At 38.3% G+C, this 27,887-nt stretch overlaps 2 protein-coding genes across 3 annotated transcripts in view; one reads left to right on the forward strand and one right to left on the reverse strand.

Moving 5' to 3' along the window:
• Positions 1-20,567, forward strand: part of PPP2R5A (protein phosphatase 2 regulatory subunit B'alpha) — a 64,887-nt gene extending 44,320 nt beyond the window's left edge. The window contains exons 5-13 of the mRNA XM_011364502.2: positions 2,623-2,753; positions 3,866-3,925; positions 4,997-5,105; positions 5,735-5,788; positions 10,586-10,636; positions 10,876-10,995; positions 11,075-11,202; positions 11,973-12,074; positions 19,361-20,567. Of these exons, the coding sequence (XP_011362804.1) occupies positions 2,623-2,753; positions 3,866-3,925; positions 4,997-5,105; positions 5,735-5,788; positions 10,586-10,636; positions 10,876-10,995; positions 11,075-11,202; positions 11,973-12,074; positions 19,361-19,493 (888 nt within the window). The 3' untranslated portion in view covers positions 19,494-20,567. The remainder of the gene's footprint in view (positions 1-2,622; positions 2,754-3,865; positions 3,926-4,996; positions 5,106-5,734; positions 5,789-10,585; positions 10,637-10,875; positions 10,996-11,074; positions 11,203-11,972; positions 12,075-19,360) is intronic.
• Positions 20,568-22,176: 1,609 nt separating this feature from the next.
• TMEM206 (transmembrane protein 206) overlaps positions 22,177-27,887 on the reverse strand; it is a 36,266-nt gene continuing 30,555 nt past the window's right edge. For both annotated transcript variants that reach the window (XM_011364503.2, XM_023533207.1), the window contains exons 5-8: positions 27,157-27,299; positions 26,632-26,776; positions 24,563-24,670; positions 22,177-23,039 (exon numbers count right to left, since the gene is read on the reverse strand). In XM_011364503.2, the coding sequence (XP_011362805.1) occupies positions 22,878-23,039; positions 24,563-24,670; positions 26,632-26,776; positions 27,157-27,299 (558 nt within the window). In that variant the 3' untranslated portion in view covers positions 22,177-22,877. The remainder of the gene's footprint in view (positions 23,040-24,562; positions 24,671-26,631; positions 26,777-27,156; positions 27,300-27,887) is intronic.

Below are 27,887 nucleotides of genomic sequence, written 5' to 3' on the forward strand. Positions count from 1 at the left end.
CTATATACTCAAAATTAATTTCTTAGAATGTGTTATTTTTTTCAAAATCTAACAATTTTTAAAGGCCTCTTTTTAACAGTGTGGAATTGGCTGGCCCTAGACAAAATTGTGAAGTAGGCCAAACCTTTTTAGGTCCACTTTCTCTTTTACTTATCAGTATGAATGTTCTCATTAGGAATTTAATGCTCTCTTCTACAGTTATTTGCATTTTAAAGAAAGGTAGAAGATGGGCGAAGGGTAGTACCAGTGCTGAGGCCAGGGTTAAAATTAGTACAAGGACCTTCTCTACCACCATCGTGTGTCCCCTATGATAAAGATTCTACAAACATGAGTCCCACGTATTTGGAGTTCATTTTTGGTCATTTGTAACTAACCTGACCTCATATAAAGTATTCTAACTAGTTGCTGTGAATGTATTGGTAAATGAAGAACATCGTCAAGAATGTGTCCTTCAGCCATTCAAGTAAACAATGAAGAGAAAATAGGTGTGTTAGTAAAATGTGTACATTTCAGTCAAAAGTAAAAATTCGATTAAGTGAAGCTATGTTATTTTGGTAATTGCAAATGAATGTATATTTATTTCCTTCTGTAGTTCTTGTGTGCTACAAAAGGAATAAAGGAATACAGTATATTAAGGAACTCTAGTAATGTCATATTAAATCATATTAAATTGTATTTAAGATAATAGGTTGAGAGGAACAACTGCCTTAGTACTTCCTCAGCCTGAAGTATTTCAGCTGCTGGATTCTTCAGGGTTTTGAGGGGGAACAAGAAGAAAACTGGCGGGGTGGGACCCATTTTCCACTTTCTACTTTAAATGTCTGAATTAGCTGAGAAGCCAAGGCCCAATAACTTTTTAGCAGTTTATATAACTGTGTTCACAGATTACTTCTTCGAGGTATTCTTAGTGTGTTGCTTTAATAAATAGTACATATGGGAATTTTCAGCTTTTGTATTTTGAAATTATTTGGTTAGGTGGTACATTTTAAGACTAAGAAGTATAAGAAAAATCTAAAGTATAAATTTGGACATTTTTTCAAGAGAAAAAAAACAATTGCATAGTTTCAGGTTATGTTCAAATCGCAGGATTTCAGAAGGAGGAAGCTGAGAATTATTGAGTGCTTTCTATGCGCCATGCACTGTCCTTATATAAAGAGCTAGACCATGTCCAATTTCACCTGGCACTACCAGGATTTGAACTAGACTCTTAAAAAAAATAAAAATCAACCTTTCTCATTCTACTAATGAAAAATCAGGCTCACAGGCTATGAATTACCCTTAAAAGCAGTTAAAGTATCAGAGCCAGAATAAGAAACATGTTTCCTGAGTACTAGTTTTGTGTGTCATTATGTTAATATTTTATATCTAAATAGACTTTTCTTTAGATTAATAATATTTCAAAATAGGTTTAGATATTCTCTAATTAAATATTTCTTCCCTGAGGAGGATCAACTTGTATTAATTTGAGCTGAATTTATTAGGTATAGTAACATGAATTCTCGTACTCCGTGGATGGTTTTGCTGGAGCCTGATACAGAACTTTCATAACCTCACAAATAGGTCATCACTATTCTCAAAATATCTACTCTAGTAGAAGAGATACACATGTAAACAGTTACATATGATTCAAGACAGAATGGAAAAAGAACTTCCGATGAGGTTCAGAGCTTGCCATCTTAATTATCAGTACCAAAGTACAGAACAGAAAATTCCTTGATGATGACTTCATAGGAATTATATTCTGTGGAGAGATTATTTTATATTTTTTCCTACGAAACCCCATTTTTTAAAAAAAATAGTAATTGTTTTTTTACAGAAGAAATTCTATTTACTATTTTAAAATAGAAATTTGAGCTTTTGACTTTAAATTTTTCAAAGATCTCTATCATCCTGCCTTTGCTGAAGAGTTGTGTAGAGGGATAGGGAAATGGTGATTTGGCCAGTTTGAATTGGTTTAAAATTTTTCAGCCATTTGCTAAGCTAACTTTAAATGAAAATCTGTGGTCCCATCTTTCAGTGTTATTTCATGAATGATTTCCACTATTCGCATGTATTTTCCAATAGTTTATTAACTAAATATTAATTTTTGATCTATTGGCATCATGACTGTTGAATTTTTTTAGAGTAAAATCACAAAAGCAGCATCCTTAGTTTGTTTAAATCTTTCTAGTAAATTGAAAATACGTATTTGCACATGTGTATTTTTAAACTTCATTTATTTAATGACTTGCAATCTACAAGCTTAAGATTTTATATGTAATTGTGATTTACTGTTAAAAAAAAAAATTTAAAAATTTCCCAAATTTCAATACTAAAATTATGGGCTATGTTTAGTAGTCAAGATGAGGATAGAATTTTTAAATGAGTGGAAAGGCAAAAAAAAAAATCCACTTTTTAAAGTGTTTATATTATTTGTTGCATCATGTTTTTAAAGTAAGTGAAAAGAAATATGCCTTATGCTTTTCTTTAGCTTTACTATTTAGCAAGAAAATCAAACCGATAAGGCAGAATCTTTAAAATGTTTTAAATGATTTCATGGGTTCTCTTGATATCAATATTAGAATAAAGTGAAGTTTTAACTCGATTATTTTTAAAAAGTAATTTCTCAGATTTTTTTTAAAGCTCCTGGAGCTTTTTGATAGTGAAGATCCCCGAGAACGTGACTTTCTGAAGACTGTTCTTCATCGAATTTATGGGAAATTTCTTGGATTAAGAGCATTCATCAGAAAACAGATTAACAACATTTTCCTCAGGTAAAGTGGCCATATATTCATATACAGTGTCTTTCCCCTTCACATTTTCTTTTTATTCCAGTTCCTTTAGGTTAATTTTCAATATCTGAAATCTACAGATTTAATTGATAGTCATTTTTAGCATATTTTGTGGAAATCATTTAATTGCATCTAACTGTAGAAATTTGTAACCTACTTTTCATCTATGTGGATAGTAGTAATGAAGAGTTTTTAAAAGTAATACCAGTATTGCTTTTTTAAGATTTATTGTGAGGAGGATTTATTTCTTTGAGCTTTTTGTTTGAAAAATTTCTGTATAAATACTATTTAAAACAATAGCTAGCTCTTGGAAGTACTTTCATTTGATTTTCTGACAAAGCTAATTAAACTTATAGGAGACCTGTCTTTTGACTACTTTATAAATGATAGTCTATTAAGTAGTTGCTTTGATTTCACTTTTAATACCCACACGTCAGGTTTGGTTTGGTTTAATTGAAGATCTGGCAAAATAAGGCTAACATTTCCATGTTGTAACAATTAGAGATAAATATTAGCTGCCTCCCCTAGAAAGAGCATCTTTCTCCAGTTCTGTGTCATCCTCTGCTAAGTCTGCCTTAGTCTGTGTGATACCTTTCCTGACCTGTAGTCCTTTGAGTTTGACTCCCTACTTTAAAGGTAAGCCTAATCTTAGAAAACTAGGCAGCCTGTGTAGTTTAGGTTAAGAGAAATTCTGAATAAAAGTAGCTTTATTACATATGGGTCCTTTTCTCTTGGATTTTCCTATGAGTAGAGGTTTCCTATTTTGAAAAGTATTCCCTTGAGAAAACCCATCTTTCTCTTAAATTTTTAAGTAAAATAAAACATCCCAGATGAAATTCTGTTAACATATAGCAAGTCTTAGCAAAAGTATGTTTAAATAGGAAATAAAGTATCTGGTTTAGTAGGAAATAGTCCTCCTTTTATGATTGCTAAGAAATAACTGATTTGGGGCAAAATAGTTTCTAAAGAATTCTTAAATCATACTTGTATGGTTCTTAGAGTCGTCTTTCAGTTTGATTTTTTTTTACCTTCCTGTTCAATTTAGCTTTCTCATGTTTGATTTTTTCATTACATTATCTTTATTTTAAATTTAGGTTTATATATGAAACAGAACATTTCAATGGTGTTGCTGAACTCCTTGAAATATTAGGAAGGTAGGTGTTTTTTTTTTAATTTATTTTTAAGAATTAAGTAACTTTGAATGTTTTATGTATTAAAATCTTAGCTGGGGTTAGAGATTATTATTTCATATTTTAGAGTTTAATTATAGAGCACAAGACATAGTTTTTCAACTAAATTCTTATTATAGCTTTTTAGGGGGTCACCATATTAAAGAACTGCCATGCAAGACATCTGTTTCAGTACAGACTTCCTGCTTTTGAAGCTATGGCATGTTTTATGCCTGATTTTGCCAGACTGCTTCACAAATTTATAGGGTCTGATTGGGAAGAGATGAAATAAGCTGTAGTGAATCTTTGAAGAAATTTCAAGAATTCTTGTACAGATGCTGATAGACCATTCCTAATCCATCTGTTCTTTTTAGAAGAATCTACAGCCTTTGATTTTAGTTTTCATGAACATTTTGCTTTCCTTATTGACCACATAGCAGTATTAACTTGAGAGTTTAGACCCCTCTATTTGTATTAGAGAATGATTTTTAGTCTCCTCTATTAACATTTAGAGAATGATCATGGAGAGAACTACTTAATTTCAGATCCTTCAATAAAGTAAGAGAAACTACCCATTAACTTCAGAAAAATATTGGAATTTATTAACAATATTGTGATTTAACTCTCCGGTAGGGAGAAAAAATAAAGGCAACAATGCATAAATAAAGTGATAGGATTTTATAGAAAATGAAGATAAAAATTGCTTACTGGAGCTGGATGTAGTGCCAGGTCGGTGCTAGAATAACCGGGGTGGGGGGGGTGTCACTTCATAAACTATATAAATGTCTAGCCATTGTACTCTCTACCTGAATCTAATATAAAATAATAATAATAAATTGCTTACTGGGACATTCACTGGCAGACCTGGTTTTCTTTCAGCATCACTAAATGACCTTAGAGGAAATATTTTATAGTAATAGTCTAAGTAGCTTGAGATGAGTAAGTACTTCAACACCGGGATTGAAGCAGAACACTGTTCTTTATGTGCTCATGGATGTAACTTTTACAAATAAAGTAGTAACTACTTAACCTCTCTCCTTTTTTTTTTCCCTCCAGTATTATCAATGGCTTTGCATTGCCACTGAAAGCAGAACATAAACAATTTCTAATGAAGGTTCTTATTCCTATGCATACTGCAAAAGGATTAGCTTTATTTCATGCTCAGGTAAGTTTCAGAAAAATTTCAAATGAAGATTGTTTCAGAGAGTGATATAAAGGCAGAGAAATTGAGAAATACTGAGGTAGCAATTTTAAGTAATAATTGAGCAATTTTCTTTTCAGTTGCCCAGAGCAAATTTTTGTGATTTAAAAGTATTTAGTGTTGTTAAATAAGCTCAGTGGATATTAAGTGTAGATATAGGAAAGATAATATCAAGTTCTTTTCTAGCCCAGGCCCTGACCTAATTAACTATGTGATGTTAAATCTCACAAATCTGCATAATGTTCCATTTAGCTATGATAAGCTAGTTAGAGAATGATGTTAGTCTCTTCTATTAATATTTAGAGAATAATACATTAGCATAGGCATACATGCTGAAAAACTGTTAGTTCTAGTCTTACTTCAATTAACTTTATATTCAGAAGTTACTACTGAAAAAAAAGAACATCTTTTTTGAACTACAAGTTATTTTCAAGGTTAAAAAGTTACACAATTGTGAGTACATTAATTTTTATATATTGAGATTAAACAAGTAAAATTTTTCAAAATCGGGTAGTCATTTTTGTTTGCTAAATATAAAACTCCTAACTGTTATTTCACTCAGTAATATTTACAAACTGTCCCTTATATTTTAGCTAGCCTACTGTGTTGTACAGTTCCTGGAGAAAGACACAACACTAACAGAACCAGTAAGTATTCTATTTGTTTTTGTTTTGAGTCTGCATTGTAGCATTTCATTGTACCTTTCTTTATACAGTACATACCATTATAGATATTAAACAGTAATGTACTTTTAAAATCATTTAAATGGCTTGGTGAGGTGCATCTGCATTCAAAGAACGCTGTTGGGAGGGGGCGTTCTCATGAGTTATGTGTCTTGAATAAGTTAAATATACATTAATGTTAACATATAGTAGAGATGTGTGATGACAGGATCAAATGACTACAGTGTAATTTTGTATACATATTATCTTCACTGATAATCTTTTTAATCTTCATTCACCTTTTAAAATTAAAACATACTGTGGAAGTCCCAAAATTATTCCCTTGAGTTTTGTCTTTAGAAATAGGATTTTCCCTCTTATTAATGATTAAACCATGTAACAGGGATTGAATACATCTCTCCCTTCCCTTTGGTAATTAAGGTAGAATCTTGGAATGAAGTTTTACTTTAGGAATCGGCATAGCAATTCAGTATTTGAATTCTATTGCTTACTATTTGACTATCATATGAAGATTCAAGGGAAAATTAAAATGTTATGAAAATTGAAGATTCAAAGTATTAAAGCATAGAAAACAAAATTTTAACCTTGGTGAACTAAATATTTTGAGAGAGGGCTTTCTAGATATCCTAAATCTAAATATTTAAACTGAGTCCTTAAAGAATAGCAAAGGGTTTAAAGGATTTAAACTGTTTCTTTACATTATGGACTTTGAGGCTATCCCTAGGGATGCTTGGAAAAATTACAGACTTAGTATTCTCCCTTTGATTTGACCTTTGTCTGTGTAAAGGAACAAAAGATATTTTTCCACTCTGATATTTTGAGTGTTTTTTAGACTTGCAATTCTTTCTGGAAACAGCTAAAAACGGTTTTTAAAAACCAGAATTGGAAGCCCCATATTTACATGAAACCACATAAATCTTTACAGTGGCTTAAAACCTAATACAGATCCGTAACTTTCATTAGAATTGAGACATAGAAAACCTATTAACATAAAATAAGTCATGGTTCATGCTTGGTGAATAGTAAACAGATATAATTTAAACAAATTAATATGGGATGACAGAGGAGATGAGTGATTTCTTTTAAAAGAGTAGATTAGAGGGACGAAGGCCAGACATGTGGCTTAGGTGAGTTGGGTTAATGGAATTAGGAGCAAGATGAGGAGATAGTAAGGTAAATGTCCAAGTTGACAAAGAAAAACATTTTTCAATTCATAAAGATCTGTAGATCTTGGCAGTTTCTACCTTAGGCCATTCCAGCATCCAAATTATAGCCATTTTACTTGGGTCTGAGCCTTATTACTCATTTTCTAGAAACCTGGCATTCGTATCAAAGCTTCCTACAAATTATAAGTAAGTCAGAGCTTTGGCTAGTTTATTATATTTTTTATGTACCTAAATCTTAAAATTATTTTATTTTCTAAAATGCAAATGACTTTGTTACTTTTTTTTATGAAAGTAATGTGTTAATTTGGTTCACACATGCAAAATCATAAAGCAAAATGTGGAAGAAGTTCCTTGAAATCTTGTCTACTAGAGATAACCATGTAAGCTGGTGAATATATTTCTAGAAATTTTCTATATATCTATGTGTGGGTTAAACAGAGGGACAGTGCTGACCAGTTTCTTTCACCTCTCAATAGAATGTGGATGTCTTTCCACATAAATCTGCTTTATTTTTTCATTGGTAGCATCAGATTCCATTACATGGATTTCCCTAACATATTTAATCAGTTCTCCACTAATGGGCACTTGAATTACTGGAGTTTTCATTAACATGTCGCTGGTTGAAGGGATGTTGGAATTGTTGGGATTGAACGGTGTTGGAATTATTGTGTCCTCCTATCTGTAGTATTGGTTAGCAAAAAAAAAAAAAAAAAAATCTGTATAAAAAAACCCCTCAGAATGGTATACTAAATATATATATATTTTTTACTGTATATAAACTTTTTTAAACCAAATTTAAAATCTTGTTGCTGGGCCAAAGAGTACATGGAAATTTAAACATATTCTAGTTGTCTTCCAAAAAGTTTGGACAATTTAAAATTCCAATCCATAGTTAAAGATGCCTGTTTTCTCTCACCCTAGCCAATGCAGAACATTAAGTTTTCAAAGTTTTGCTAGTTGGAATAGGTATATTATTTTAATTGGCTTTTTTTTTTAATTACAGGATTGAGCCATCCTTTATGTGGTTATTGATCATTTATATTTTTGTCTTTTGCCTGCTTTTAATCCTTTTCCTAATTTATATCTTGCAAAAAAATTTTTATCCATTTGGAGTTTTTAACTTTGAATATACAGTTTTTAATCTTTATCTTAAAAGAATTTTATGTAGTGGAATCTATTTGTCATTATGACTTCTGGCTTTGTTGTCATGCTAAAAACATTCTTCTACCCTTTGAGGTTATAAAAAACTTTATAATTGTTTCCTAGGGCTGCCATTATGAATTACCACAAACCCGCGGCTCAAAACAATAGAAATTTATTCTCTCACAGTTCTGAGGGCCAGAAGTCCAAAATCAAAGTCAGGGCTGTACTCCTTCCAGATGCTCTAGGGGTGATTCTGTTCCTTGTCTCTTCCAGTTTCTGCTGTCTCCAGGTGTTCCTTGGTGTGTGGCTGCATTGTTGCAGTCTCATATTGCTGCCTCCTTTTCTGTCTCCTTTGTGTGTCTCTTATAAGGACACTTGTCATTGGATTTAGGACCCACCCAGATAAACCAGGATGACTTCATCTTGAGATCCTAAATTATATCTGTAAAGATCCATCTTCCAAATAAGTCGCATTCATAGATTCTAGAGAATAGGATATAGACATATCTTTTTGAGGGCCACCATGTGACACATCCTCTTTGAAATCGAAATTTGTGTTAAAGGGTAAGGAACTGTATTAGTCTTCTATTGCTGAATGACAAATTAACACAAAATTTAGTGGCATAAAACAACAAACATTTATTATGTAATAATTTCTGTGAGTCAGGAATTCCGGCATGATCTGGTTGGGTCCTCTGCGTCAGGGCTTCTTACAGGGCTGCAGTGATTGTGCTTTGAGGGCTGAGGTCTCATACGAAGGCTCAGACGGGCAAAAGTCTGCTTCTGAGTTCACGTGGTTGTGGCAGAATCCATTTCCTCAGGTGCTGTTGTACTGAGGTCCTCAGTTCCTAGCTGGCTGGTGGCCCAGAGGCCATCCTCAATTACTTGTCACATGGGCCTCTCCAGCATAGGAGCTACATTTTTGCTTTCCAAATGGTGAGCCACCAGTCCAGCTACCACCTCTTAATTGACTAATTCATTTGTTTCCCGTGGAACTGAAATGCCACTTTTGTCACATATTAAACCCCATATATACATGAGTCTGTCTAGATATTCCTCTATTTCATATATCTTTTCTGTCAGTTTCCATGCTAATGCCATCTTGTTTTAATTGCTGACGTTCTGTTCCATTAATTTTCCCCCTCCCTGAAAAATTCTTAGCTGTTTGCTTACATATATGGATTTTAGAATGTTTCTACTTTCAGAAAATAATTCGATTGGCATTTGAAATTTATAAAGGAGAAATCTGTACAATACTGAATCATCTATTGATACTCTTTCATGATACTCAGTAAAGTTTTAGTTTTCTTCATATAAATCTTAAATACTTCTTACAAATTTTATTCTTTATGTGCCTTAGTTCCTGTTATGAAAGACATCTTTTTTTCATCTGATTAATACTTTGTTTTATAAAGGTATTGATTTTTAAATCTTTTCTGTCCATATATTGAATTTTCATATTTTAATTTTTCCTACTCATTTAATATACTTATTTTAAATGTAATTATTTTAAAATTATAAAAATATGTTTTATAGTCAGACAAATAAGTATAATTCTGGTATTCCTTTCTAAAATTATTCATCAGATCTTTTGCATCTTACTGGACTGGCTCCAGAGCAATGTTCTCTCCACTTTTGTTTGAGTGAGCATTCATTACAGGACCAGACCAATAACTTACAGAATAGCCTAAAAGGCTGTCAGAGATCTGTTTCCACAAAAGTACCAGGCCTAGATGGATTTACAGCCTATTTCTAAAAAACCATTATATGGCTGCTGCTGGTTTCTGATAAATTCTTAGTTCTAGTTTACTAAATTTTTTATCAAAATAGTCAAAATATCAATATCTTTTGAGATATTCAGTTTTTTCTTCTTTTAACCTCTAATGAGCTTTGAACCATCCTGGAATTTCTGGAGTAAGTTATAATTGGGCAGGTTGTATTGTTCGGTTAATATGCTGTTATATTCAGTTGAATACAAATTTTTCCAACTATGTTCACTTGAATTCATGATCCCTTGTTTTGTTGTAATTTGGTTATCAAGACTGTGCTAGCTATGAAATAAATTGGAAAGCTTTCTAGCTTTTTTTGGTGCGTTATAGTGGTTTAAATAACAGGAATTATCTGTCCCTTAGTTTCTCCAATAACCTGTCTCCCTCGCCCTAGCAGTCATCATATTTTTCTGGTAGTCAGTAGTACTTAATGTTGATCTCCCAGCTTCATGAAAATCAGGGACCCCATCTGTCTTGTCGATCACTACGTCTTTAGCATATAGAACAATATCTGGTACAAAAGTCCTCAATAAATAATAATAGTATAAAGCTGAGCAAAAGTCTGAGGATATGCTTAGATATTAATATTGATCTACTTCAGAATGAATACTGATATAATCACAATTTAAAATTTCTTGGGTTAATCATTGCTTAATTCAGGCTAAACTTTCCCCTCTTTGCAGGTGATCAGAGGATTGCTGAAATTTTGGCCAAAAACATGCAGTCAGAAAGAGGTGGGTTTTGGTTTTGTTCAACAAAAATAGTGCATTTTATTAGAGCTGTGAATCTCAGGGTTATAAACCAGGCCTCTGTTGTCTCTGCTCCCAAGCGGGAGATGTTCTTTGGGGACTGGGGAGACTGCAGAATAGCCGTCAAGACCTTTTTTGTCCACTGTGTAATTTGTGGATTAATCTCATTTTTGTTTTCTATGTTATATAATTTGTCATAGTTTCTTAAATTTTTTTTAACCTAGGTGATGTTTTTAGGAGAAATTGAAGAAATCTTAGATGTCATTGAACCAACACAGTTCAAAAAAATTGAAGAGCCCCTTTTTAAGCAGATATCCAAGAGTGTATCCAGTTCTCATTTTCAGGTATAATGTTTTCAGTGAAGCCATTTTTATACTATTTCTTTTCTCTTTTAGTTTTCACATTTATAAATGTCTTTTTTAGGTTGCAGAAAGGGCATTGTACTTCTGGAATAATGAATATATTCTTAGTTTGATTGAGGAGAATATTGATAAAATTCTGCCAATCATGTTTGGTAGTTTGTACAAAATCTCCAAAGAACACTGGAATCAGTAAGTGTACTTTATGTTTTGTTATTCTTATGTTTTTGGTTTTTACTGTTTTTGTCATTTGATCTCCTGACTGATACATGAAACCTATACATATTTGTAACCTATTCCAAGGTTAACCTCACATAGTTTTATACCTATAGCTTTATTAAGTTGTAAATGTGTCTGTATGCTCTTAAAATTACAAATCTCCCTGAAGGTAGGACTATCTGATGTGACATTCTGCAGCAGTGTGTGGTCAACCCCTGCTGGGGAGCCCAGTCTAGCATTTGTGGAGGATGCAGAAATGACTGTGTGAATGACATGCTGCCAGTAACAACAGTCTCACCTCTACAGATAGCACTACGCCAGGGAGAAGCTGAAGTGCGTACGGTTGTGTCAGTGATATTTAGATTGCATATTCTACCTTCTGTGATGTCCTTATCCTGCTTTCTACTTAAAATTTCGGTAGTTGGATCTTTTTCTTCATCTTTTAATGCTGTTATTTGGTGTTTGACTCTAGAGCAGATATGAAGATAACCACATTTTTCGTGGGTTTAATCTGAGCATGATACAGTGGGAAGGACATGAGTTTTAGAATCAGATAGATCACCCCTACCCCCACTGGCTGTATGACCTGGAGCCAATTATTAAACCTGTTGCATTTCAGTTTATCATCTCTAAAATGGATTAAGTGAATCAACCAACCCTTAACCCATTTCAGAGATGATCGTGTTGTGTTTCCTATCCTTTAGTAGCGTCAATAACCCAGCACTGGCTTATTTTCATTTTAGGACCATTGTAGCACTTGTCTACAATGTGCTGAAAACCCTAATGGAAATGAATGGCAAGCTTTTCGATGACCTTACTAGCTCATACAAAGCTGAAAGACAAAGGTATTTGATATTTTTAAGTACAAAGTTATCTATACATTTTAGGTTAAATGTATCTAAGATATCTAAGTTAAAATTATAATGTTTAAGACATCAGTTACATTAAGCATTACAATTTGAAACACTTTTAAGTTGTTTCCAGGTAAATATCCCTTTATGTGGTTAGCTTATGATTTTAATGTGGATCATAAATCCTCATTTTGATCTCATTCTGAGCCTTAGACTTCATCAGTCTGGTGGCATTGAGAAATACAATTTATGCTAAATTTTAAATACTATTTTATACAATTTGATTTTTAATATAAAAAACATTTTCGTCCACATGGCTTCCATCTTGCTCACAGATGCTCCTTGCACAAATTTGTTTTTAAGCTGCACATTTAACAAGGTTGTATTTTAAAATCAGCATAGCTCTTTTGGGAAGAGGGAACTCACATAATGATATGCCTAGGGCTCAGTACTGTTAATAATTTTTCTTGCAGTATACACTTTTGAGAATAGCAGCACATACCAGCATTCAGAAATTTGGCTTAGTGATTACCTCTTTTTTTGAGAATTTCATTACAAAATAATCAAAATCACTTTACCTGGCATTTGAGGACAATAGCTACCACTTACTTCTAATAAGCATGTTACCCATTCTGTTTGGAAAATAAGTTCTTACTCTGCATTTTCTTGTGGCAAGTAGAGAAAGGGTAGTTCAGGGTCATTCAAGTTCAGCAATATTTCTTTTAAATAGCACCTTTCAGGAATAGAAATTAGGTATGTAGTCTTTGATCCCAAGGAAAAAATGAAAAGATGATTAAAATCATATGAAACACCTGAAAAATGTATAGTTCACATAATTAAGATTTTTTTTAACTACCTGCATAAATCAGTACCTTTGTCCTCTTAAATTGTCCATAACTGCAGAACTATAAGCCTGTATTTTTTTTTTAAAACATGTTCTTATAGCTCTTCAGAATAGCTTAGCCCAAGGTACTCAGAAATGTTTTCCTTAGAATTAAGTAGTTGAAACAAAATTTAAAATATTTTGAGAGATTAAGATACAAACTGGTTAGTGGCTAGAGACGTGGTGCTAAAGGATATGGATTCCACCCAGAAATGGCTCCAGACTGAACTCGCAGCCATCTTTCGGTCTATAAAAGAGGTTTATGTGAGAATGTGAATGTAAAAGTATTTTGTCAAGATGGTAGAGTAGATGACACTGTGCTCACCTCCCATGACCACATCGAAATCACAGAACCATCACTGAGAACCACCTGAAGAAGTACTATAACTGAAAGAAAGGGCAGAGACGTGGAACTGGCAGGTCACACACCCACAATGTGGTGATTAGGAATCAGAGGGATATCTCAGCTGAGGAGTCCCCATAACATCTAGCTGAGAAAAAACCAGCGGGGATTGCGTCTGAGTAAGACGGAGGAGTGCCAGAGCCTCAGCATTCCTCTTGAGGGCCTGTGCATGGACTCACTTGGCTCTGGGCTCCACTGCACATGTAGCAGCTCAAAGTACAGGGACATACAGGGAGGAACTGACTACCTGCAGGGAATTTATCTCCCAGGGACAGAAGCAGTGGCTGACCTCAGCATACTCTGCACGCCTTGCTAAGCAGTATAAACCTGGTACAAATGACAACCATCCTCAACTTGTATTGTAGCTCCTATCAGATGGCCTCAAGCTGGGAATAATCTGTGGCCATGGTGGCTTAAAACATAGCTCCAACTAAGCCACAGCCTGACCTAAGTGACAGCTGGTCTCAGCTCACACTGTGGTGCCCACCAAAGGGTTCCAGACCTGGCACTACTAGCAGCGAGCCTTGGTTTGCAGCACAGTTTCTTCCAAGTGCCTCCAAGCCCAGCACAAGCGACAGTCAACCACAGATCACTTTGTAGTGGCTAATGTGGGTCTGCAAGAGAGCCCTGCCCAAGGTGCTCCAGAATCAACACACCTGGTGGCCCACTTCAAACCACAGTGGAGCACCACCTGACAAGCTCCACAGCAGACACACCCAAAAAGTGGATTCAGCTGGCACCAAAGCTCCACTTAAGCTACCCCCACTTAAGCTACTCCAGTTCCCTGGGGTCACCCCCACATGGCTTGCCTGCTGTAATCATGGCCAGCCCTCGTGCCAGACAGCACGAGGGTAAAACCTACCTACTGACATGCCAACAGCAATCAAAGCTAAACTACAACAGAAGGACACCAACCTACAAGGAAACACCCGTGGAGCACCTGGCTCAGGTGACCAGGGGGACTGCGCCACTGGACCCTACAGGACACCTACTATATAAGGTCACTCTGCCAAGACCAGGAGACACAGATCTACCTAGTACACAGAAATGAACACAGGGAGTCAGCCAAAATGAAGAGACAAAGAACCACGTCCCCCAAAGAGGAGACAATCTACGAGATGCAAAATTCAGAGCACTGGTAAGAAGGATACTTAGTGAACTTTAGATGAATTCAGTGAGAGCTTCAACAAGGAGGTAGGAAACGTAAAAATGGAAATTAAAAAAAAAGTAGAAATGAAGAATAACTGAAATGAATACATCAGAAGGAATAGACAGCAGATTAGATGAAGCAGAGTAGCAGAAAACACCCAACTGGAATAGCAAAAAGAAAAAAAAGGTTAGTTTAAGGGACTTCTGGGACAGCATCAAGCATACCAACATTTGCATCATAGGGACCAGATGGAGAAAATAGAGCAAGGAATCGAAAACCTATTTGAAGAAATAATGACCAAAAATTTCCCTAGCCTGGTCAAGGAAATAGACATAAAAGTCCAGGAAACCCAGAGCCCCAAACAAGGTGAACCCAAAGAAGATCCACACAAACATACATCATAATTAAAATACCAAAGGTTAAAGACAGAAATCTTAAAATAGCTTCAGAAAAGTAGCTTCAGAAAAGCAGTGTTGCCTGTCAGGGAGCTCCCATAAGGCTGGCAGGTGATTTCTCAACAGAAGCTTTGCAGGCCAGAAGGGAATGGCATGAAAATGATAAAACGCAAAGACTTATAAGCAAGATTACCCAGCAAGGCCATCATTTAGAATCAAAGGGAAGATGACTTCCCAGACAAGAAAAACCTAAAGGAGTTCAACAACACTAAACCAGTATAACAAGAAATGTTAAAGGACTTCAAGAAGAATAGATCAAAAATATGAATACTACACACAAAAATTTTCACTGACAAAGGCAAACAGTAAAAGCATTGGATCAATGAACTATAAAACTAGTACAATGGTTAAACAGACAAAAGTAGGAAAATCATGTGCAATCATAACAAATTATGGGATAAATACAAAAGATATAAAAATGACAGAATAATTGAAAGAGTAAAAATTATAGTGATTTTAGAATGTGTTCAAACTTAAGCAACCATCAACTTAAAAGAGACTGCTAACTTGACATATAAGAAGCATGCAGTAACCACAAACCCAAAATCTATAAAAGATATATAAGAAATAAAGGAATCCAAACACTATAGAAAGTCATTAACATACAAGAGAAGAAGACAGGACAGAAGAACTACAAAAACAAAACAATGTCAATAACTGCATACCTTTGAAGAGACAAGGGGTGGCCGAATGAATAAAAAGACAACATGCTGCCTACAAGAGACCTATTTCAAATAGACACGCACAGACTGAAAATAAAGAGTTGGAAAAAGATATTTCATGCTAATTGAAAAGGCTGGGATAACAATACTTTTATTTCAGGCAAAGTAGACTTTAAACCAAGGGTTATAATAAGAGACAGAGGATTTTCACAACGATAAAGAGATTAATCCAATAAGAGGCTGTAACTATTGTAAACATGCATGCACCCAACGCAGGAGCACCTAAATATATAAATGCTGATGGACATAAAGGAAGAGATCAACACTAATACAGTCATAGTAGGGTATTTTAGCACCGTATTGACATCAATGGATATATCAGGCAGAAAATCAACAAGGAAACAACAGCCTTAAATGACACCTTAGAGACCAGATGGACCTGATATTTTTAGAGCATTTCACCCAACAGCATCAGAATAAACATTCTTTTCAAGTGTGCATGGAACATTTCCCAGGATAGACCACATGTTAGGCCACAATACGAGTCTGATAAGTTGGAGACTGAAATCACATTAAATATCCAACCACAGTGTCATGAAACTAGAAATCAATTACAAGAAGAAAACACACGCACGCTAAATATAACAGGCTCCTCAACAATGAGTGGGGTTAACGAGAACAAGGAAGACTCAAAACATACCTTGAAATAAAAATGAAAGCACAATGACCCAACATCTATGGGCCACAGCCAAAGCAGTGCTAAGAGGGAAGTTTAACCCATTTCCTGTTTGTCCTGAGAACAGTCTCTGGTGGTGCTTGTGGCTGCAATGTTCACCTTAAGATAACTCGCAGATTACAGTCTAACCTTATCTCCAAAGTTTGCCACGGAAATCTTGCTTTATTATTTTCTCATCGCTCTAGTATATTGATAATCTTTGGAAATAAGTGACATTCTATTTATAGCAATCTTTTTAGTAGTGGCATTTATAAAATATAGGAATTCTCGATCACTGAAAATGTCAAATCCTAGAAAATATAGCATTCCTACATGTGATGTTAACATTCTTGAACAGTTAGCCCAAGATTCATTTGATGAATCCAATTTATGTATACATTTGTTACATTAGCATTAGAGATAAATCCTGTTTAGAAATAATTCCAAGAACAGTTTTTATATTTTCACATTAAAAACCAGTCAGATTTGCTTCAGCCTCAAAGAGTGTGTTTATGTAAAATTAAATTTAACTCTGGCAGCGAGCTGCACTTTTTTTCCTAAACAGGAAATGGATTAAAGCAATAAAGGCCTACCTCAAGAAAGCTTTTCCTTTAAGATCAGGGACAAGGAAGTCCACTGTCATCACTTTTATTCAACATAGAAATTAGGATTTACAATAGTAAATCCTAGCCCAGCAATCAAACAAGAAATAAAAGGCACCCAAATTTAAAAGGAAGAGGTAAAACTGTCATTATTTGAAGATGACATGATACTATCTAGAGAGAACCTAAAGATTCCACCAAAAAACTGTTAGAACTGATAAATGAATTCAGTAAAGGAGCAGGATACAAAATTAACATTCAGAACTTGGTAGCATTTTTACATACCAATAACGAGCTATCAGAGAAATTAAGAAAACAATCCCATTTACAATTGCAATTACATTTAAAAAAACCTAGGAATAAATTTAACCAAGGAAGTAAAAGACCTATACTCAAAAAATTTTAAGACACTGAAGCAAGAAACTGAAGAAGATACAAATAAAATAGGCATATATCGTGCTCATGGATAGGAAGAATTAACAGCGTTAAAATGTCCATACTACCCAAAGCAATCTATAGATACAGAGCAATCCCTATCAAAATACCAACGGCATTTTTCATAGCACTAGCACACATAATACTTAAATTTATATAGAACCAAAAAGACCCTGAATAGCCAAAGAAATCTTAAGAAAAACAGAATTAGATGTATCACACTACCAGATATCAAACTCTGTTACAAGGCTATATTAATCAAAAACAGCATGGTACCAGCATAAAAACACACCCAGATCAATGGAACAGAATAGAGCCCGACCATGCCTGTATGGTCAATTAATCTTTGACAAAGGAGATAAGAATACACAGTGGGGTCAACAGTCTTGTCTGTAAGTGGTGTTGACAAAACTGGACAGATACATACAAAAAAATGAAACAAGACCACTTTCTTACACCATATACAAGAATAATTATTACAAAATGGATTAAAGATTTAAATATAAGATCTGAAACCATAAAACTCCTAGATGACATTGCTCTTAGTAATATTTTTTTGGATGTGTCTCCTTGGGCAAGGGAAACAAATGGGACTACATCAAACAAAATTTTTGCACAGCAAGGAAAACCATCGCCAAAACAAAAGACAACCTTCTGAATGGGAGAAGATACTCGCCAATGATTCGTCTGATAAGGGGTTAACATCCAAAATATATAAGGAACTCAAACAATGTAACATCAAAAAGACCAACAATCCAATTAAAAAATAGGCAGAGGATCTAAAAAGACATTTCTCCAAAGACGACATACAGATGGCCAATAAACACGAAAAGATGTTCAACATCACTACTCATCAGAAAAATGCAAATTAAAACCAGAATGAGCTATCATTTCACACCTGTCAGAATAGCTATCATCAGTAAAGCAACCGAGTATTGGTGAGGATGTAGAGAAAAGGGAACCTTCATGCACTGTTGGTGGGATTGCAGATTGGTACAGCCACTACAGAAAACAGAATGGAGGGTCCTCAAAAAATTCAGAATAGAACTATCATATGATCCAGCAGTTCTACACCTGGGTATTTATCCTAAGAAATCCAAAACACTAACTTAAAAAATACATGCTCCCCTTTGTTCATTACACCATTTTCTACAGTAGCCAAGATATGGAAGCAACCTAAGTGTCCATCAGCTGATGAATGGATAAAGACCATATGGCACATATATACAATAGAATATTACTCAGCCATAAAAAAGAATGAAAGCTTTCCATTTGCGACAACAGGAATGGATCTAGAGGGGATTGTGCTAAGTGTAATAAGTCAGACAGAAAATGACAGTTACCATGATTTCACTTAATATGTGGAATCTAAAGAATATAAATGAACAGACTCATAGATAAACAAAACATTTTGATGGTTGCCAGATGGGAGGAGGGGTTGGAGGTATAGGTGGAAAAGGTGAAAAGATTAAGAAGTACAATTGGTAGTTACAAAAAGTTACACGGATGTGAAGTACAGCATAGGGAGTATAGTCAGTAATAATGTAATAACTGTATGGTGTCGGACTGGCACTAGACTTACCAGGGTGATCACTTCGTAGTTACATAGATGTCCGATCACTATGCTGTACACCTGAAACTAATATAATATTGTAGATCAACGTAATTGAAAAAATTTTAATTACTTTTATTTTTTAAAAAAAGTACTTTGTCAGCCATAAAGCAGTGGTGGTGGTGATGGTTGTGATGCCATGTAGAGGAGGGGAAGCAAGTAGCACTTTCTGGTTGGTACAGGAGAGGCACCGGGGTGGCAATTACACTCAGGAGAGAAGAGTGACTAGGTGTCCTCTCTGGTAACTGGCCTCAAACACTTTAGTAGAGGGATCTAAGTGCAAAGTGGGTAACTGCCAAACGGCACGTTCTTCAGGCTCTGAAATAAAAGTTTCTGATTACAAAAATTTTGGTTTACCTACAGAGAGAAAAAGAAGGAATTGGAACGTGAAGAATTATGGAAAAAATTAGAGGAGCTAAAGCTAAAGAAAGCTCTAGAAAAACAGAACAGTGCTTACAACATGCACAGTATTCTCAGCAATACAAGTACCGAATAAAAAAAGCCTGTCACTTCTGTTGGATAGGCAGTTTTGTACACTTTTTTGAAATATGTAAAAATTATGAAACAAACCTCATCAGTATAATATAATTAAAGGCCAATTTTTTTTCTGGCAACTGTAAATGAAAAAATGTATGGACTAAACATAGCTCTGTGCTGTATCATGGCCACAGTATATTGTAACCTTTGTCTAATCATTGATTTATTGTGTCACTTCTGAAGTTTCACAGAAATGAATGAACTTTATCTTCTATAATGAGTGATATAATTATGGGAGTGGAAAGGAATTATGACTTGAATTCTTTTGATTGTGTTGCACATAGAGTAGTCTGCTCTGTATATTTTTCCCTTTTATAATGTGCTTTTCACACTGCTGCAGACCTTAGTTATATCCTAGGAAAAAGTACTTCCTAAAATAAAACTAAGGTATAACCCTCACCCTGCCCTTTGTCCCTACCAGAAATATGATGGAGGGAACTACCTGCCCGAAGCCTTCCTTTATGTTAGAGATATTACTGTACTCTGGAATTTGAGCAAAAACTTAAATCTCCAGGCTTTTTAAAGCACAAAATATAAATAAAAGCTGGGAAAGTAAACCAAATTCTTCAGAGTGTTCCTCACGACTGCCCCCTTCACGTGCAGCGCCCCAGGGCCGAGCGCGCACTAGTGGAGGCAGCGCAGGTGAACACGCACCTGCCTCTCCCTTCATTCCTCTGCTTCCTCCTGCAGGCAGGGCCCTTCCAGTCCTCACAGCCGGCCCTTCCTCCGGCCCCTCCTGACCCAGGGATGGAGGCTTTGAGTCCCACAATGTGGTGACGCAGAGCACTCGTTGTCACTGCCTGGCTTTATTTAAAGGAAATGCAGTAGGCTTCCTCTGTAGAGTTCTGAGAAAATTGACTATAGAGAAGTCTTGTATGTTTTTACTTGGTGAAGAATTTCTCACATCTTTTGTTATCAGAGTACCATTCCAATCTCTTAACTTGCAGTTGTGTGGGAAACTGTTTTGTAATGAAAGATCTTCATTGGGGGATTGAGCAGCATTTAATAAAGTCCATGTTTGTATTTTGCCTTATGTCGTCTCTACTTTTTTCAGCTCTAAGTTTAGGCATCCCTTTATACATGTAGTATACACATACACACACAGAAAACTTTAAGGCAAATGGTGGGATATGTTCTAACTAAATAGGAAGATTGTGCCAGATTGAGTATTCCAGCCATTTATCAAAACAGATACATATCTATTTTACAGAATATTTGCATAAAATTCTAAGTTCCAGGATATCCTTCACATCCCTTTATGTTCAGAGGGTGAGTTTAACATACTTTAAATGTTAGTTTTAATTAAAATAGACTCAGGAGGCTAAATCTCTAAAACTGTAATAAATAACAGCACTGTTTATGGGGGGCAGGGAGATTGGGCAGGGTCAGAAGTCAGACATCATGAAGTTCCCAACTACTAATGCCTGATTCCAGCCTTCCACACCCATGAAAAACCAGCATTGCTTCTGCACACTGTTCCTAGGTCACTGTAAAAGCAACTCCTTTTGTTCATTGTGGTCCCAGGAGAAAAAGACCTCTTCCTTTTCAGTACATGGCTCATAAGGCAGCCACCTTACCTCCAGATCCAGGTGTTCTTGCCAGACCCTCCGCACTAAGCCAAGGCCAGCTGCACTACTGACAGCTGGAGGCGGTGCAGGTGGACGCGTGGGCCTCACTGCAGAACAAACAGAATGAAAGGCAGGCCCTGCCTTTCCAGAAAGTGAGGGTTAGGTCTAAAGAAGTCTCTGTCTTGTGGAAGGTTTAGGCACATACTGAAAAGCAGCCAATGTAGATTTTGGCAGGCTGCAGCTAATATTTTTCTTTGATGAGCTAAAAATGCTCACTTCCTAATTACCTACTTACTCTAAAGCACAATTAAGAGGTCTCTCCACTTTCCACAATGCAGAAAGTGCAGTTTTTGGATGTTCACTGGAGCAAATTTTATCAGATATTTACTAAGTGGTATGTCACCTTTAGAGGTACTTTAAAAGTACACACCTGGTTTTCAGTACTGTTAATGTAAGCTTTACAAATGCCTGGTTTTGCATTGTCTTACAGCAAGATTTGAGAGATGAGACCTAAACTAAGGTTTAAATCTGCATGCTCCAGTGGCATAGAAAAGCAGGGAATATTCCTTTATGCAAGTTTACTTTTAATAGTTCAACCAAAAAAGTTCCTTGCTGCTAAGTTAGACATTAGATACATTTGCATTTTTCTCTTTGAATTACCTAAAGGCAGGCTATGAAATTCAGGAAATGCTACCAAGTCCTCTGTGGATGCAGAAAGCATTTAAATAATTTAAAACTCTGGAAACAGTTTCATAACCTCAAATCAGCTTAGGGCTACCATGTAAAAAATACCCAGGTGGTATTCATCTGTCAAAGGAAAAGCAGAAAGTGCCCCTTTCTCAGATGGGTAGTTTTGTAGCTTATTCATGGGGCTTGATCCATCACTCTTCCTGATCATCCACAATCAACTGCCATGCTCACCCTAGCCCTTCCTGGACGCAGTCATGACATACCTCAGGGGTCCAGATCCATCCATCTCAGAGTCCAGGCTCACGCTGCCTTTTATTTGGAGCTCACAGAACGAAAGCGTACCTGTGCCTACTGATGGAGCAGATATTAATACTGGCACACTGATTCCTTTTGTATTAGCCTAACTTTTATTTACCTGTTAATGAAATCACCAAAATACATTGAATATCTGCTATGTATATACATACTAGTGCTTTTGGGTGTTAATCACTCTAAACATTACCTGCATCAACGAATATTCTAACGAGACAGGTAGGTGACCAGTCAGTCCACAGGAAATCTAATTGCTTGTTTCTAGTAGCTTTAAAAGTTTCACTTAACATTTAACATGAGAAAGCTTGTCAAGCTGGACCATGTAAATGGCAGATGTTGCCAGACGTAAGAGTTTTTGCCTTTGTGCACAGTGCAGTTTTCAAAGCATGACCTCCACATCTAGATAGTCACTCCATCTTCCGTCCACTTTGAAAGCCTTGGAAAAAAACCTGAGGTAAACAGCAGAGCCTTAATATCCTGTTAGGGCTGAACTATACACCAAACCAAAGAAGAAGAAAGGCAGCTTCTACAAACCTTCAGAACACCAGATATATACATATAATTCCATCTTCCACAAACCCTATTCGTGTCCTAGTCAAAAAATGTTCAATAATTTAAGTACTTAAATAACTTGAGGTTCTCCACTGGGTCTGTCCCCTGAGGCTGTCCCTCCCAGCAGAGCCCGTTCCTTCCGGTGAGTGCAGGAGCTCCGGTGCTCGGCTCATCAGAGCAGAAGTGGTGAGAACCAGTTCTGCCAACAGCGTGAGGCGACTTCAGCTTATGTGGTTCGTTGCCTGGCCTCTTTTTTTAAGGTACCTCTTCCTAATTTTGATCATCCATTTCACACTAAGTTTGGCAAACTCTGCTGCTTTAAATAATGCCAAGAAAGCCCCACAGAGAAGAGCGATTGTGTTCCAAGGATTGGCTGTGATTATCTGAAAAACAGAAACAAATACGAGTTTATTAGTTTGCTTCGGTTTTCTAATGTCACTGGGGCAACAAGAAAAATGCCTGGTTCTGAAACTGTCCTAACTCTGTACTTCATTCATACTTTAATGTCCGCAGTTCAGTTTGAAGAGGAAGATACAATAGTGATTCTGAAAGAAAAAACTTTTTCAAAAAAGCTCCGTACAAATAAGATACTCAGTAGTGAACTTAAGATTTTTGGTCTAATCTACAATAAGTGACCTTGCTTTGAGCCAAATTTCCCTAAAACTCTACCCAACCCATAAGAAAGGCAGTTCCCCTTGTTTTCTCCCCATTTTGCAGTGATTCGAGCTTCTCCCATCCAGTCCAACGACTCACCTCACGGACTCCTGGCCCTGCCTGTGATGTTTCCTCCCACCCAGAGTTACTAACCCTCCAGGGCTCCTCAGAGCTTTCTGTCCACTAAGCCAAAACCCTCTCGACTGCAGCAGAGGTATCTATCCCACTGTCTCCTCCAGCAGTTACTGTCTGGAATTAGTCGCTTTACAGCTATAAATGGCTCACTCGCTAAATGTTAAATTCTTCAAGGCTGATGTCACATCTTGGGTTTGTGAGTTCCCCATCATGGTAAACCGCACTTTGAAGTCCCAGTTTAGTAGGATGACATTAGACAATCTGAACCTTGGGGTTTACCTATGTAAAATGGTTGTATCACCTGCACTGCGTAGAACTGTTGTGAAGCTGAGTGACAACACACACACTGGCCCGTAACGGGTACCTCTTACTGAATAAAGCAGGTTAGGAAATGCTGATCACGCGTTTACGTGTGGAGCTGAAGGCGTTCATCCTTCCACCCCATCTCGATTCAGTAAGCCTCAGCGCATGCCTCTCTGTACACGGCTTCGCCGATCCACGATTAACGTGGGTGATAATGGAGGACATCTGTGTCACAAAGAGACTCCCTGTTTAAGTCTCAGTTATGAAATATCTTCCCCCAAGCCACGGCCATGTCAGGACATTATGTGATGATCTACATGCCAACAGTATTAGATCTGAGGTTGGCTGTGGTGGACAATGTCTCATGAATGCTTCTTTAGTGAAGCTGTCTCATTACTCCTCCCCTTCAAGACTGTGAATCTGAGAATCCGGCATTAACTGATCCTGTTAATTTTTTATTTGCACCTTTCTCCTCTGAATTACTACAAATAATAAGTTCTCATCCGAAAAAGAATGGCTTCCGAATAGCAGTAATCTAGATATGAGCTTAATGCTTTCTACTCAGTTCATTCAATTAATGTTATGACTCAGCAGCTCCTCTGTACCAAGCACTCTGCTAGACACCGAATAAATTACGGTGAACAAAAGACATAGTCCCCGCCATCACAGGAATAGTCTAGTGATGAAGACAAAATCGATTAAACACAAATGGTACAGAACATGAATGTCTTAAATACAAATGAACTGCTAGGAAAGACAGAGACAGCTTACAAGGACAAGCCCAAGTGCTCTCTCAACCTTAAATAATACTCACATCTTGAACTTTCTGGATGAAAGGATCTTTCCATTCAAAGACCACAAAGAACAGCTGAGCACTTTTTTCGGTAGCTGGCCTCTGGTCAATGTAGTTAACCACACTCGTCTAGGGACAGAGGAGAGAGAGCAGTGTCACCTGGCCTGGGCCGTGGGAAAGGAGAGCACAGTTAGGGATGACTGGACTTTGGCTCCCCTCAGAGCATCTTGCAGGAAGAGAGCCAAAAATCTCTCATGCAAGACCCCCTGAAACTGGTGCCAGAGCCCAGGCCTTGCCCTGGTTCCCACGGCTCTTTGGGGAAATGGATAGGATCTGCGGTGTATGATAGGTGAGCTGAATAGTCACCAATTACACCAAAGTACCGTGTAAGACAATTAAAAGCCATAAAAACCACAAATTTCAAAATACTTGATCTTAAGAGCTGAGTATTTTGATGCTTCGAGTCTACAGGGACAAAGTGCAGCCTCAGCTCCACCCGGCTGAGCATCCCGCGTAAACCACAGACGTGGAAGATCTGGGCGCCAGTCACTAAAGGGCCTGCATGGTGTCACAGACAGCACACAGGTGCCAGAGGCAGATGGGCTGGGTCTATCTTCTGACTTGAGCCTCTGCTTTGCCACCCATGAAATGCGGACAGAAAGCCTACACCTCACTGAGGTGTGGAGAGGGTCAACGCCACAATGTGTATGAAAGTATCTTAAACTTTGAGCGTGACGTGAAAGCATCTAAAATACTGTTCAAGGATCTGTGTCCCCTGCCAAGACTTCCAATGAAGACTATGATAAAAAGCACATAAAACATTCTAATATGTATAGGTCCACTGGGGTTTGGGGCCCCGTGTTCAGATCACAGCTGGGGCCACCCGGAGAGCGGGGCGGGCTGCACCTCACCGTGAGGTGAACATACGAGTCCCCTTCCTAAGCTGCTGTGGGGCCAGGCAAGAAAGGGCCTGGGGTTCTTGGAGAAAAGGGTGGAATAAAAATCAGGAGATGAGTTATCTTGCGACACAGGAACATTTTAAGGACCTACTGCCAGCAGGGGCTGTCACCTCCTAAGGCAAGAATAAAGCCTGTCCTCTTGAAGAAAACTGGCTCTTTGCTCTTCCCAAAGCTCTGTAATCTGGAGTAGTCCTGGGGGCCAGGGCTGGGGACGGGGCAGCCCTGAACAAGCCCCATTGGCTGGAGTCGGTCATCCACACCCACTCGGCCCCTTCCCCACACTGCCCTTTGGATCCCAGTCCAAATGGAATGTCTCTCTTCCCGCCCCAGGAGGAGCAGAGAGCATGAGCACAGCCCTGTCTCCTCGTCTCCTCGCTGCCTCCACAGGCTCCCAGCCACCGAAGCTTGCGGCCTGGCTGGCTGTGTGCGGATCCGGCAGGAGGCAGAGAGCCACTGAGGCAGCGGAAGCATTGCTTTTGGTAATGACTGACCAACAGCCCTGCTGAGGTGACCAGAATATCTCATCTCTCCATCCTCACTGCCATACCTTTTTCCAAGGTCCCCTCTCATCAGGATCACGGCTAGAGACTCCTGGCACATCTCCTGGCTCCAGGCCAGTGGGCTGAAAGCCTTTGGATCACACCTCCCATTAGTAAAAAATTCTGAGCGTGCACCCAACATATTTATACCTTCGGATGTGATGGAGCATTACCGTTACTGTCCTAATGTTACATGCATTATGAAACATTCAAAAATAGAAAAAGGATGGGATTTTAAAAAATACAAAAAGCTAGTATTTTACTCCTGTGCCCACAACACTTCAGAGGCCACCGTATCTAGTCTCTCTTCCCTGCAAATAATCCATCTTCTAGGCAGCCTCTCAGAGCACCGGGGAGGTTGCGGCAAGACACCAGCCTGGGGTTGGCGCAGCGGCCGTCTCTGCCCCGCCCGTGTGTCTTGCGAGGACGGGCTGTAACGGAGGGCCCGGCACGTGCGCCGAACATGGGAACTCCCGGCCCGGGGGCCGCTCTCACCCTGAAGGCCCCGCGCCAAGGCCATCTCTACAAAGCTTCCCTGTCCAACTCGGGGTGAGTGTCACCCGCAGGGCGAAGCAGACCCAGCGCTACCTACCTCCTGCCGGAACTCCACCGCTTCCCTCCCGTCCTCCTCCTCGGTCTCCACCAGGGACATCTTGACCCAGGTGCGGAAGCCCCCCGAGAACTTCCAGCTGGAATAGGCGCGCTCGCAGGCCTGCATGAAGCCCACTCTGTCTGGGCTGAGAGGATGGAGAAGAAAGGTCCAAGTTCATCAGGCGTGACAGCAGGATTCTGCCCGCCAGCCTCCTCTGCAAGCTATGCTTGGTGCCCAGCTAGAGGTGGGGGGTGGTCACCCACCTCGAGGCAGCAGCCCCGCCACTGCAGCCCCCTGCAGCCCCCCACCTGCTCCCGGCAGCGGGCACTGAGGGCTGCAGAGGGTGAGCATGGTGGCCAGGCCCCTCGGAGCACCGGGGCTTCGGCAGTCCCAAGGAGCCCTTGCTGGCCCGCTGGCCCAGTGGCCTCCCTGCCTCCAGCCCCCTCCAGCCCCCGCTGTGCCCAGCGACGTGCAAGGCCGAATGAGACAGTGTATACACGCCCGCCGGGGACGCTGAGAGGCCACCTGTGCAGGAACTCCTGGAAGGAGGAGAAGAGGAGGTAATCGATGGCACTGAAGTCCTCACTGCTCTGGTTCAGGCGGAACTGGAGGAAGACCAGCTCCCGCTTCTTCACGTCCCGGGGCCCGCGCACGATCAGGGCGGATTTCTGCAGAGACACCAAGGCCAGCATCTCAGCCCTGGAGCACCAGGCGCACAGACACTCTAGGGGCAGCCAGGGGCCCTCCTGACCCCGGCAGCCCCTGAGGGAACCCCAGCCACACCCTCCTGCTCAGGGAGCCCAAGCCACGGGACCAGAGCCAAGTTCGACTTGTCCTCGGTCGCTCTCCTCGTGGATTGGTTACGCTGCAGAAGCTCGTTATTAAAAAAAGAATATTAACTTCCATCTGTTCTCTGCACAAATATTTTCTTCCAGTCAGTCAGGTTCCCATTAACCTCGTGTTTAATGTCATTTGTTTTATGAAGCTCTAAATCTGATGTAGTGGAATTCGTAAATCTTTTTTTTTTTTATAGCTTCTGGGTTTTGCTTGCTAAGGAAAACCAAAATTATATCAATATTCTCCTGTATTTTGGAGCAGCTCTTCCTAACTTTTCTTACATTTAGGTACCGTTCTGTACATGGTGTGAACCAGGGCTCTAAGTCCCACTTCCTACACGGTGGAGATGCAAGCTTGACTGCTGTGGGCTTAATTCCGTTAGACACCTGCCTGGCAGGTCCCCTCCATGTCACTTCCCA

Source organism: Pteropus vampyrus, unplaced genomic scaffold (assembly GCF_000151845.1).
Source record: "Pteropus vampyrus isolate Shadow unplaced genomic scaffold, Pvam_2.0 Scaffold98, whole genome shotgun sequence".
NCBI classification, from domain to species: domain Eukaryota; kingdom Metazoa; phylum Chordata; class Mammalia; order Chiroptera; family Pteropodidae; genus Pteropus; species Pteropus vampyrus.